Below are 14,030 nucleotides of genomic sequence, written 5' to 3'. Positions count from 1 at the left end.
TGTTTTTAAAGATCATACATATATTATGCACATATATGTGTATATTTTACTTTTTCTTTATTTGACAACAATGACAATCTATTATGGAAAACTGATGTCTGTCAGCAATTACAAAGAAATTTTTATATGATACTCATTTTTACTTAGATGCTATTTAAATTGCTCTAACTACAGACAGAATGTAATAATTATAGGATAATAGGGCATAGATTTACTCATTATTTACTGATCATTTTTTCATACTGTATATTATCATAAGCAAATAAAAATGCCTGGTAATATGTGCCTATTTGAATTCACATCTATGAGCCTAATTTTAGAAAACAGATATTAAGTAAGTGGTAAAAAATTCAAAAGATCCAAAAGGCAAGCTTCAAGAATTGATCTGGTTTAATGGGTTAGTGAATATGTTTTCAATAAAAATGTAATTTTCTTGTAGTTTCTCTATTGTATTACTGAAAAAGATTAGTCATTTATATATATTATTTAAAAAAACCAATCTATAAAGCTACAAATGCTCACTGGTATTATAATTTAATGTAATGTACCTGAAAGATAAACTGATTTTTTCATAAGAGATGAAACGTACTGATAGATATATATCTCTTCATTCTAATGAGATTTATTGAATAGCTCCTCTGTGCAAAATATTCTTATAAGTTTTGGAATGTGGAGAACAAATTCTAAATAACTTGAGCCTGCAGAAATGTGCTTGAAGTAATAGTTATATATTTATTGCTTCAACAGAGCAGAAGAGAAATATCATGACTATGTCATTACATTAGAATTATAAAGTGATCCAAAGTCACATTTTTTGAAAGTTTGCATTATGCCACTTTGTTCCTATAAAAGACCTACAATTTTATGTGTATTTCTGTTAATTGAAAGAAATATAAATCTCTTTTTGGGGTGGTAGGTGGTGGGGTGGGTCACATCCAGTGATGCTAAGGGGTTACTCCTGGCTCTGCACTCATGAATCACTCCTGGCAGTGCTCAGGTGACCATATGGGATGGTGGGGATTGTACCCAGGTCAGTCACATAGAAAGAAAGTGCTTTACCTACTATGTCCCCAAGGATTTTCACATTTACAAAAGGTGAAAAGTGAAAATAGGGGCCGGAGTGATAGCACAGCGGGTAGGGTGTTTGCCTTGCACACGGCTGACCTGGGTTCGATCCCCGGCATCCCATATGGTCCCCCAAGCACCGCCAGGAGTAATTTCTGAGTGCAGAGCCAGGAGTAACCCCTGTGCATTGCTGGGTGTGACCCAAAAAGCAAAAAAAAAAAAAAAGTGAAAATAGCGTGAGTGTTTTTTTTTTCTTTTTTCTTTTTAACTTCTGTTTGGGATCCTATTCTCTTGTTCTTGGGAACACTCTTCAATATTAGGGACTGAACTGGGATCAGCTACTTGCAAGGCGAATACCCTCACCTCTTTCTGACCTATATGCTGTTGATTTTGCAGCCACAATTACAAGGATGGTTGGCATCCAGTAACAAGTGTGGCTCCAAGCTCTCTGCAGGAACTCTACAGACTATTAACTATACAGACTGTTAACTGTGCAGAACTATCAAAGCTGTTTACTCATCATATCCAACTTCCTTTTATCTTTGTTAATGTAGTCTTAGTTTATATATTGCTTGATATGGTTTTGGTAGATTGTTTTTGAGATCTAGGATTGCTCAGAAATGTGCTCATGTAAATTAATGGTAACTTCTTTTAGCTTTATGCTCTTATAAGAGGTTTCCTAGAAGTGCTCTGGTTTTGAATAGCAAAGGTAACTTGCAAGTTATAAGAATAATTGACATTCCACTTGTTTTTTTGCATGCTTGAAGGCATGTTACATTAAAAGCATTCTCTTACTCCAATATAATAAAACTGGGAGGTATGGATAATGTACATATGCATTTCTATTCTTATTAGAATCCGTGGTGAGTTTATAGCTCTCTGACTACCTACTCAGAGCAGTCTATTCTATTACATTCTTAATTTTCTGCAGTCTGATCAATCTAATGGCATAGGAGTTTAAGGTTGCAGCTCTCCACATGATTGTACAAACACTCAATGGTGATTTGCTTGATGTTTGGAGTATGGGTCTTCCTTCATTTAAACAGTAGTCGTTTTAGTAATAGAACCTAGGGTTCAATAACATTCTTGTCAAATTATATATTTTAAAATAGAAAGTGAACCCTTCCATAGCTTTAAAATTTCAAATATTTTGGACAGATTCCTTTTCAAGTAGACATATAAATTCTATGTTTTCCTTTTTGTTTTAAACCTGTTATATGTCACAGTAATTATTTCTTGCAAGCTATTCAGTAGTCTAATGTTTAGGCTAAATGTAAGACTTTGAAATAGGTAAACTGCTAGATTTTGCAGACATCTATTTTCTTGAAAATTATATAAGATATTTTTTTGATAAAATATAGAAATGACAAAAGGAGAATAGTGTTAAGAATTCTAAAACCTGGATCTATTTTTTAGGGTTGTCTCATGTAACCGAGAGACTTTGGAATATTGTTTAACTTATAGGAGTCTCTTTCCTCATTCATGAGATAGAGTGCTCTATTTTAATCATATTATAGAAATGTTAAAAAGATAAAACACTGAAAACTTTAAAGCAATCAAAAATAATGTTTCAAAATGATAGTGTGTGGAAGCATAAATTATAAAGAAAGGAAGGAAAGAGCGGTTCAAGGGAGGAAGAAAAAAATTTGAATCCTGTTATTTATTGAAGCGAAATTATTGAACTTTCAAAAACTTGGGAAGCAAAAACATAAGGTGTTACGTTTTAGATCTTTATTGAGTGTCATGAATAGAGAAAGGTCCATAACATTTAATTTGCCTTCTTAGAAAGATAGCAGCTAAAAAGGACTTAGAACTTTAACATGTTTTTAAAGACCTCATGCTATTGTATATTTGGCATACTTCCTAAAGTGTTTTTTTTTTAATCTTCAAGGGTTTTAAAAATATCAAGCAATTCTTCCCAATTTTATGTGCCTTAGAGTTTGGTGTGCCTTAGAGTTCCAAGTGTGTTACTATAGACGGGTCATATCAAAATTAATTTATATTAGAATCAAATATGACATTAAAGTAGGCATTATTTGTGATATAAATTTAAATAATATCATGTGATCTTTCACAGATGAGCAAATCTCTGGTCCAAGATGACAGAAGTATTGGCTAAAATTATTGTATTATAGAGCAATTCAGAAAAATCATCCACTGATTTTTCTTATTATTTAGTACTATGTTAAAGATTTTTCATATTGAACTGTCATTTTTACATGGAGTGAAATGAAAATCTTCTGTAACTAATGTTTTTCTCAGGGAATGTCATTCAGATAACTTGAATATACAGTATAGTTAAAAAATAATATAGATGTTATAAAATTCACATGACATTTTCTTCTAACAGTTATTGGGACACATTTGAATGTATCTGACACATTTACTTTTTCTTATTTAGGCTTCTCTGCCTGCCACAACTGTTCTTCCAGAGTTTTTTGTTGCTTCTTATAAGTGGCCTGGATGGACTCATGGCCCACTAGATCAGAAGAATTGTGCTGCATCATGGGCATTTTCTACTGCAAGTAATAAAGTCATAAAATTATTTTCTTATACATTCCTCATTTTACTCTAGTGTCTGGTACAGTAAGTAAAATGTCTTGAAGTCTTAGAACATTAATTAGAACATATTAATATTTTTCCAATTAAACTTTGTATTCTGACTAGAGAAAGCAACCTGAAAAAATTAAAAATATTTGAAACTTATTTCAAATATTCTCAATTATGTGAAAATATTTATTGGAAAATGATCTTTATTTTTAGGGTTAATTTTAAATCTAGAGTGAATTAAAACGTAACAAAGAAAAGGTGCCAAATTTGTTCTGTGAGAGTTAATACCAAATATTATAAAGAATAAAAGGTTCATCTTCATATTCTCTACTATATTGCTATATATAATATACACATATTAATAGATTCTGACTTATAATCATAAATCACTTATCTTATAGTAGGATGTTTCCAATTTGTTGGCTATTACATCAAAAATATGAAACCTCTGATAACTGATTTTACTTAACTTCATAAGACCAATAAATAAGTATTCATGGTAAGGTCAATTTAACCTCTAAATTCTCAACCTCTAAATTCTCAGAGGACTATTATGTGTATTCCAAAGTTCATAAATCAAGTAAAACCTTAACATAATGGTGGTTGCTAATACCAAAGAGTTTGTTGAAAGCACAATCTAGACTCCAGCTGCCCCTCTCGGAGAGCCTAGCAAGCTACCAAGAGTATGTCGCCCGCATGGCAGAGCCTGGCAAGCTACCTGTGGCATATTCAATCTGCCAAAAACAGTAACAAGAATTCTCACAATGGAGATGTTACTGGTGCCCACTCGAGCAAATCGATGAGCAATGGGATGACAGTGACAGTGACAATCTAGACTTTAGGGTAATTAAAAAGTATCCTCAAACTGTTGAAACATAAAATAAGTACAGAGGATCTTAGAGACGCCAACTATGATGAGGCCTATTTTGGACAGAAAAATGCTTCTATCTCCATGCAAATATCATCACATCAGAACCAGCAAGATACAGTGGGTAAGATGCATGCCTGGCTCCATTCCCAGTACTCGGATAGTCCAGAGCACCTCGAGGAGTGATCCCTGAGCACAGAGCCAAGAGTAAACCCTGAGCACTATAGGGGATGGCTCCCAAATCAAACTAAACTGATAATAAATATCAGTTCATAAGATAGCTAGTTTGTTCTTGGAAGCAGATGCCTCTGGCAGAACAATAGTGGCAGCCAAACTCACCTCAGTGGGGAATTCCTTCCTCAGCTTTGCCCTTGGCAGCATCAGTGCTCTTTGCCTGGTATTTGTTCGGACAGTGTTAGAGCTTGGCACGTGAACTTCTTTTAGCCTTGCTCCTATGGATGGGAAAAGATATAGTAAGATACAACATTTATTATCTGGTACTCTTGTCATTAGTGAGTTACACCTTTGGAGGTGAGATTTAAAAATTTTGCTTTCAGGCTGGGGAGATCACTTGCAGATCTGGAGTACAGGCCTGGCAGGCTGGTTCTCCATGTTTGATCTATGGCACCCCATGTGCCATCCTGGTCACCACCAAGAGAAAACTCCCAATTACCAACAATTGCGACCTCAAAACCAAAATGGGAGAGAAAGGAAGAAACAATGAAGTTTGTTTTAAATTTAAGTTTGTCCAGTATTTCTGAAAATGTCTTAGGGAAAACAGACAGTGAAATGTTGAGAACTTGCTAGCCCAATTTTAATGGCATATTATTTTTGTGTTTGTTTGTTTTGTTTTTGGGATGCATCTGGCTGTTTTCAAGGCTTTCTGTTGACTCTGTGTTTAGGAATAACTCCTGGCAGTGCTCAGTGGACCATATAGGATACAGGGAATTGAACCCAGGTCAGTCGTGTTAAAGGCAAGCACTCTAGAGGCTGGACTCTCACTCTGGGTCCTTACGGGTATATTTTTGCATTTTCAATCATGCATTGGCCTCAGCATGGGGCTAAGTCTGGCTTTCTCCCCTTACCTAACTCATCAAAACACTAGATAGGGCTTTCAACACTTTTTCCATTTTAGAAAACTTAGCTTTTTACCTTGTATATTCAACACTGCAACTAAGCCTTATGATTCATATTTTTAAGTATGTTATGTAAATAAAAGATAATATAGGTTTTCTGAAAAATTACATTCGGAAATGGTAGGTAAAATAGGAAAATAGGTTTTTGAAAGAAGCTAAACTCTATAAAATGACATTAGTAAATCCTTAAAGGACATAAAAAAAATAGTTGTGTAGCCAAATAAATTCAAGCAAGATGTCAGAAGTTGAGAGGTGCCGAAGGTTAAAATGGTGGGGGTGTGATAAGCTCATTTAAAATAGACCAGAACAAGCAGAGAAATAATAGAGTATGTCTCAGAGGTAAAGCCCAGTAAATGTTTTCAAAGAGAGACTGGAAAACTGAACTAAATTATTCTTAAATCTTTGACCTTTTCTTAGAATTTCATGTGAATGTGGATTAAACCTTCCCTGAGATTCAGAATTGTCTTTACAAGAGCAAAATATTCCCAACTATAAAAATCTGAAATACTAAATTACAGTTAAAATCGGCAGACTCACGGGGATGGAAGGAACATAGAGGTCATGGGTTTGGTTTTACTTAAGAGGCACAGCTAGCTGTTGTGACTTACCCCATGCCAAAATTTGAGCTACTTTAGAAATGATTTTAAATGACAAGCTTCAGGCTTCTTTAGTACTGCTGTTTCTACATTGCAAAAATATTTTAAAACCAAAGCACAGTAACACTAACATTTACAAATTTTATATTAAAAAAAGAATAAAAAGAATTATTATTTTTTATTTTTTAAACAGGGAAATCTTATCTTGACAATAGTCAAGGTAATGGTTTAATGTCAAGTATAGTGATGTAATGTAATATCCTAAAGCATAGTAACAGTAACATTAAAAAACTTTACATGTAATTTTTAATACTCATAAAAGCATCAAAGAATTTATATTTTCTATTGTAGCACTGCACTGCACTGTTGTCCCTTGTTCATCAATTTGCTCTAGCGGGCGCAATCAATGTCTCCATTGTGAGACTTATTGTTACTGTTTTTGGCATATCGAATACGCCACAGGTAGTTTGCTAGGCTCTGCTGTGGGGCAGGATACTCTCAGTATCTTGCCAGACTCTCCAAGAGAGACGGAGGAATCGAACCCGGGTTGGCCACATGCAAGGCAAATGCCCTACCCACTGTGCTTTAATCCAGTCCTGTAATATAGGAAATCATTTTCTTGAGTATATCTGAGGCAGAGGTATAATGTAATATTTTCCTGTGAACTGTATAATGGCACAATAACAGAAGGATATAGAGAATAAAGTGGAAATGATAGATTCAACAAGTATTGAGCTTCTAAAATGAGGCAGCAGAAATTACACTTTGAAATTCTGTATATGTTTTAGTTACAAAATAGCTGTTAATATATTAATGCACTTGCAACTGAGTTATTTCAGAATGATACTAAATTAACTGTTCTAGTATGCAATTTTGGTGAACAAAAAGTATAAATTCTGATAAAATTGGATAAATAAAATAAAGGCTATGATTTTGTTTTCTTTAAATGCAAATGGAAAATTACATGTTAAGAATGAGACAATCCCACATATGTACAACAGCAATAAGATATCTATGTCAAATGTTCACCTACCTCAATTTTTATCACTCATATTAGTTTAATTTGATATAATGATAAATTGATAGCATATAGTTTTCCACTAGTAACTTAGTTTCTCTATTATATAGTTCTATGAAGGCAGAATTAAGACTCTTGCCTTTTGTCCATAATTATAATTTTTAGTGCATATCAGCTGGAGGGTAAGGAATAAACTAATTAATAACCATGGTACAGTATTATCTAAATAGAAGAATATAAGCTCAATAATAATAAGTTAGATAATCATAAGGAAAATTGTTATTTTTAGTCTAAAACTCTTAGTTTAGGATTCCTGTGTTTCTGGATAAGACTAAGGAAAAAATATTTTCAGATTATACAAAATTAATATTCAATTTATTAAATTATCAATAATTCTATATGAAGAGATATCTGACTACTGAAAGACTATAATAATTTAAAAATGTTTTGAGTACCAAACACATTATATAGTATTTAGATATTTTATAAGATAAATTTCTATTAGCCTGGATAAGTTTATAAACTTTCTCATGAGTAGATTATATAATAGTTTAAAAATGAAAGATTTGCATTATTTCAGTATATCAGATAGATATGCATGAATTTCCAAGTAATATATCTATGATTTTTTTCCCCTTTGATTTGAGGGCCACCCCTGACAGTGCTCAGCGCTTAGTTGTGGCTCTGCGCTTAAGAATCTCTCCTCAAGCCTTGGGGGACCTTATGGGATGCTAAGAATCAAACTTGGCTTGGCCGTGTGCAAGACAAGAACCCTAGTTGTCTCTCTGATCCTGTATCTATGATTTATTTGTGTGTGTGAATTCTCAGTTTAGTGACATTGGTTTTATACACACACACACACATACACACATACATACATACACACATATCCATACATATATGTATAAAACCATCAGGAACCATACCAACATTTAACAAAAATGATGACTACAATAAAGACATATCTAAAGCTGGAATGCATAGTTAATAATAACATTATGTTTTCATTTTAAGTTATATAATATTTTGATGACTGACTTAGGGTTCAGACCCCAAAATGTATGTAAATTATTGGGAACATGGCCTATTTCCACATTAATCAATATTCTGTTTGAAACAGGTGTGGCAGCTGATCGAATAGCAATTCAGTCCCAGGGTCGATATACAGCCAATTTATCCCCTCAGAATTTGATCTCTTGTTGTCCCAAGAATCGTCATGGATGCAACAGTGGAAGCATTGATAGAGCTTGGTGGTACCTGAGAAAACGTGGGTAAATAGATGCCCAACATGTGTTTTCAGAATTCTATTACGTGTATCATGGGATGAAATATGGAAAAATATATTTAAAAGATTTTTACAAAAGTGATATTAAAATAAATGCTTTATACTTAAATATAAGCTCTATATTTAAATATAATGCATGCATTTGTAGATCTGGATGTGTGCATTACATTTAAATATACACCATAATTTTTGTCTCTGATATAATTATCAATTAGAGATGCTGAGTATAAGCTATTGAAATATGTATACATTCTTAACTAAATAAGAAGACTCAAGGAAGCATTGTTTAGTTGTTCTAAGCCAAATTATTCTGCTGAGTCCCACTGGGGGGAGCAGAGTAATTGACACTGCTGATACTTTTGAGTGTTTGAATCAGGTGGCCAGATGAATAGATATAAATAAGACTTAGAGTAGGACTCAGATTTAAAATAAAGAGGAGGCAAATAATTGAATCAAGATATCAATAATGTCACCATTCCATTTAAAGAAAAAGTCAGATTGTGTTTCCTTATTCTCCTGTGATCCGATACCTACATAATGTCTCATGTCTACTGTAAGAGCTGATCTCTTAATGAATTGAGTAATTCAGCTGAAAACTAGTTGTACCTGAAGACTGCTAACATGTTCCTTCCTTCTTCACTAAGTTCTCAAGGTCTGCTATAGAAGACTTGGGTACTGTGTAAGAGGGGAATGTCTGAAATTTATGGATGACAATGCAGTTCTTAATTTTTTCCCAAGAGTTTTGCTGAATAAGTTACTTAGAGTGGAGTTACTTAGAATGAATTTACTTAGAATCAAGTTGCAATAACAGTGTTTGATTAGTCTCAGTTTTATACTCTGGGATAAACATAAAGTCTTCTAGGGGCTTAAAATATGATTTATTAATAAGATTCAAGTGCACACCATTGTTAGTCTTATCAAGCTAACAACAGATTACCACAGACTGAGTGGTACAACAGGAATTTATTTCTCATAATTCTGAAGGCTGAAAAACCCAAGATCAAGATGTGCCCAAAATGTTAAATGTTTTATTTCCTAATGAAAGTCCTCTTTGAGATGGGGGCGGTGCTTTTTGTTATTCTAACATAGTAGATATTTGGCATCTTTCCCTCTTCTAATAAGGGCACTAATGCTAGTGTGAAGGTCCTAGTCTTGAGCTCACTTAAAGTTAATTATCTTTAAATGGTCTCATCTCCAAATAACATAACCTAACTTTGGTCTTTAGGGCTTAAACATATGAATTGGAGTGCAGGTGAGAGGTGTGGATCACAGTTCAATTTATAGCATATATTATTCCAAAGTAATACATTTAATAAAACTTTTAAGCATTTATCTCTTGATAACAGTTTTTCTTTTATCATATTTTTTGAATGACTCTTTCACTCTTGAGATATACTGTTCATTTTCTTAAAGCAGTATTTTTGGTCTTATCTATAGAAAGATCAGATATATATGTTAAACATCTATAAAACCAAATACATTGTTTAGTCCTCTTAACAATCTGCTTGTATTTTTAATAATCATATAATATTTGGGGGCTGGAGCGATAATACAGATAATACAATGGGTAGGGTGTTCGCCTTGCATGCGGCCGACCCGGGTTCGATTTTTTCACCCCTCTCGGAGAGCCCGGCAAGCTACCGAGAGTATCTCGCCTTCACGGCAGAGCCTGGAAAGCTACCCATGGTGTATTCGATATGCCAAAACCCAGTAACAACAAGTCTCACAATAAAGATGTTACTGGTGCCCGCTGGAGCAAATAGATGAGCAATGAGATAACAGTGACACAGTGATAATATTTGAGTCAAATAATATTTATTTTCCTATTTTCAGTTTTAAATTCAGAAATCAAAATTATTTTGTTTTTTGTATAATGTATGTATCCCAAACTTTTAAAATTATATTGACATATTATTTCTTCCAAAGTATCATGATTGCAGCCACATGATAATTGAAACTTAAAATATTCCATTTATAACTTAATGAAGATATAAAAACAAACTTAACTCTAAAACTCAACACTATTTATTAGAGTATCTCATCTGTGTATAATAAAATTCATTACCTTATCCATATTAAATCTGTAGAGGAAAATTGTAGATATTCATTCAGTGAAGGAACTTTCCCTCTATTGATGTCATAAATTTTTTATTAAAGGGTACTTTTCATCTAAAGGAAATTCTATATTATAGGTGGAATTATTTATTAAAAGGGACTGAAGCAAGATTATTTTTTAACTATAAGAAATAGGGAACAGGGAGTAGACCAATATAAGATTATTGTGTTGGGATCATTCAACGTTTGAAAGTTACATTTAAATAGCCAAATAATGTGTGAATGTTTGATACAGTAAATTGCATGTAAATGGGATACAATGACATTTATTTTATATTACTAAATATTGCATACAATCACTAAATATTACTTTTAACTTTTTCATTTTCCCTCATAGACTGGTATCCCATGCCTGTTATCCACTTTTCAAGAACCAAAGTGCTACTAATAACATTTGTGCCATGGCAAGTAGATCTGATGGGCGTGGGAAAAGACATGCCACAAAGCCATGTCCCAACAACTTCGAGAAGTCCAATCAGATCTACCAATGTTCTCCTCCATACAGAATCTCTTCCAATGTAAGTCTGTAGGGCAGAGCTAATAATGATTTCTTCTCTCAAAAAGAGTTTGTGTTACAAAATCTACTGTAAAAAAACAATGCTATTTCCACCTATACATTTTGAAATTCATTTTCCATTAAATATTTATTCAAATTTGGGGTTTGATTTTCGCAATTCTGTAATATGATTGATTATTTTAAATAAGAAGTACACTATACATTGGATAGTCTCATAGAAATTTGCTGAAGTTGCACTTAAGAATCATATTGAAGAATCATCTGGGCTAGCTCTTAGGATCTAAAGAAAGGAGATGAGGGACCAGGAGATAGTTCCTGGGGTTAGGCAACCGCCTTTCAGGCAGCTTACCTCAGTTTTGATAGCCAGCACTACCTGTGGTTGGTCTCTCAAGAACCTCTAGGTGTGATCCATGAGTACAGATCAAGAATAATTTTTAAGTACAATTGGGTGTAGACCTTGTTCATGAAAAACAAACTAGTCCCTGATGTTCCATTTGCTCTCAACGAAATGAACATCTCCAAATGCAGCAACTATGTGTACCTGGGTCGAGACCTCAACATGAGGAACGACTTGGTGCCAGAACTGCACAGGAGGAAGAGAGCAGCGTGGAATGCCTTCAAGAGCATCGAAGAAGAGGTTAAGAGGACAAAGAACCTCTGGCTTTGGGCACATCTTTTTGACTCCACCATTCTTCCTGCACTAACATATGCCTCAGAGACCTGGGCCCTATGAAAACAGGATAAGAACGTTATTCGGGTATCCCAAAGATGAATCAAAAGAGCTATGCGTGGAGCAACATGCTTCACTCAAGTGAGAGAAGGGATCCAGAGTTCTGACCTCTGTAGACGGTCAAGAATTAGGGATGTGACACTGTCTCGTTTGCCAAGAGGTCAAAAATCACATGGACTGGACACATAATGCGATTCAGAGACAACCACTGGACTAGAGCTGTTATACCAACTGGATCTTACAGGACGTCAAAAGACCGTATGGCCGCCCACCAACGAGATGGTCAGACTTCTTCATCAAAACTCCGAATGAATGTTTTGAGGCTCTTCGTGTTCCTGGAGTGAGCAGATACCATTGGGCTACACTAGCACTCGACAGGGACAAATGGAGATGTTACTGGTGACCGCTCGAGCAAATCGAAGATCAATGGGATGACAAGTGACAAGTGACAAGTGGGTGTAGATCTCAAAGCTACCCCTGCTCCCAAGTGAAGATGAAAAGAAGTTCCATTGATCCCACTTGCTTGTAGGGTAGTGGAGATAGTTTAGCAGCACATGCTGCATTGAATCCCAGCATCCCTGGAGCTCCCCGTCCCAGCACCACTAAGAATAGTCTGGGAGGCCTCTGGCACTGCCAGGCCAAGCAGTGTGGCATTACCAGGCAGGTCACTGACCTACCCAGCCATTGGCTGAACAGCACGAGGGGGCACTCTGGGCCCCAGGAGCACTGATAGAAAGCACCCCTCACCCTCCAAATCCGCAAAACAAAAGGCAGGCTTTTAATTGTTTTTATCCCTTTTAACCATAACTTTGTAGATCAGTATCATAAACTTTAACACTATTGTAACCTTGTTGCCTAAGTTATAATAATCATAAATAAAAATTTATGATTTTTTCACTCCATTCCAAATTGGTGACAAAAGTCAATGTTACAAATGGGTACATCTTGTCTTTAAAAACTTCATCACAATCACATGTGGCATTTAACATGCCATTTTAAAGCATGATTAAATTACACATAAGAAAGTCACTTTTATATCAACCAAATTGATTATTCTATACCTAATATTATTTATCAAACAGTAGCATGTTTGATAAATACTATACTCACTAAAAATTTTTCTTCTAGGAAACTGAGATAATGAAAGAAATATTGCAAAATGGACCAGTTCAAGGTAATCTTGGATGAAATATATATTATTTATTCCTTTAAGAAACAAGTCAAGGAAATTAATAATTTTTTTTCCTTTAGAGTACTTGTGAGGGTCTAACTGTCCTAAGATCAGCACAGCTCTGGGAGATATGCCTATCTACTAACTTTATAAGCTGTCACTTTAATAAAATATCAATTAAAATCACTGTATCACTGTTATCCTGTTGCTCATCAATTTATTCGAATGGGCACCAGTAATGTCTCCATTGTGAGACTCCTTATTACTGTTTTTGGCATACAATTCTTAAATTTAATATTATATTTTGATAATATTACTAAGTTTTTCCAAAGTAATCATGAATCAAATTGTCAAACATAAAATGCCAAATAATGCAACTGGCTATATTCATATACCACTGTATCACTGTCATCCCATTGCTCATCGATTTGTTCCAGCAGGCACCAGTAATATCTTCATTGTGATACTTGTTACTCTTTTTGGCACATCGAATACGCCACGGGTAGCTTGCCAGGCTCTGCCGTGCAGGCGAGATACTCTCGGTAGCTTGTCAGGCTCTCTGAGAGGTTGAATCATATATATGAGAATTATATATAATATCTGAAATACTCTTTTAAATAGATTAGTAATATATTGACAACAAACCAGGATTAATAGAGAAAGGTTATAAATGCTATCTTTTACTACAGCTCAAAATAAAGTAATCTTAGTGTGGTTTTTGTGTTTTATAAAAATAGTTATGTTTTCACAAATTTATGAATTTTGTTATGCATAATAATCAAAGAGTGCATAATATATTAATGATTTGCTATATTTTAGTTTTAAGATCATCTCTTATAATTTTTTGTTCACCTATTTGCCAATAGACAAGGGCTAAATTCACAGTGTATATTCCCTGTTCTATTGCCTTAAAATGCATAGAAGAGTAAATATAGTGAAGCCTAAAATAAACAGCATAAAAACACATGTATATTATCAA

General features: G+C 34.2%; 1 protein-coding gene across 1 annotated transcript in view; it reads left to right on the top strand.

The window, feature by feature from the left end:
- The window catches only part of TINAG (tubulointerstitial nephritis antigen), a 91,531-nt gene that overhangs the window by 22,665 nt on the left and 54,836 nt on the right, over positions 1 to 14,030 (top strand). Inside the window, exons 5-8 of the mRNA XM_004615789.2 lie at positions 3,467 to 3,590; positions 8,354 to 8,504; positions 10,971 to 11,151; positions 13,009 to 13,054. Of these exons, the coding sequence (XP_004615846.2) occupies positions 3,467 to 3,590; positions 8,354 to 8,504; positions 10,971 to 11,151; positions 13,009 to 13,054 (502 nt within the window). The remainder of the gene's footprint in view (positions 1 to 3,466; positions 3,591 to 8,353; positions 8,505 to 10,970; positions 11,152 to 13,008; positions 13,055 to 14,030) is intronic.

Source organism: Sorex araneus, chromosome X, assembly GCF_027595985.1.
Source record: "Sorex araneus isolate mSorAra2 chromosome X, mSorAra2.pri, whole genome shotgun sequence".
In the NCBI taxonomy this organism is placed as follows: domain Eukaryota; kingdom Metazoa; phylum Chordata; class Mammalia; order Eulipotyphla; family Soricidae; genus Sorex; species Sorex araneus.
Note: the sequence above shows the minus strand (reverse complement) of the source record. Positions and strands in the feature narration are given on the sequence as shown.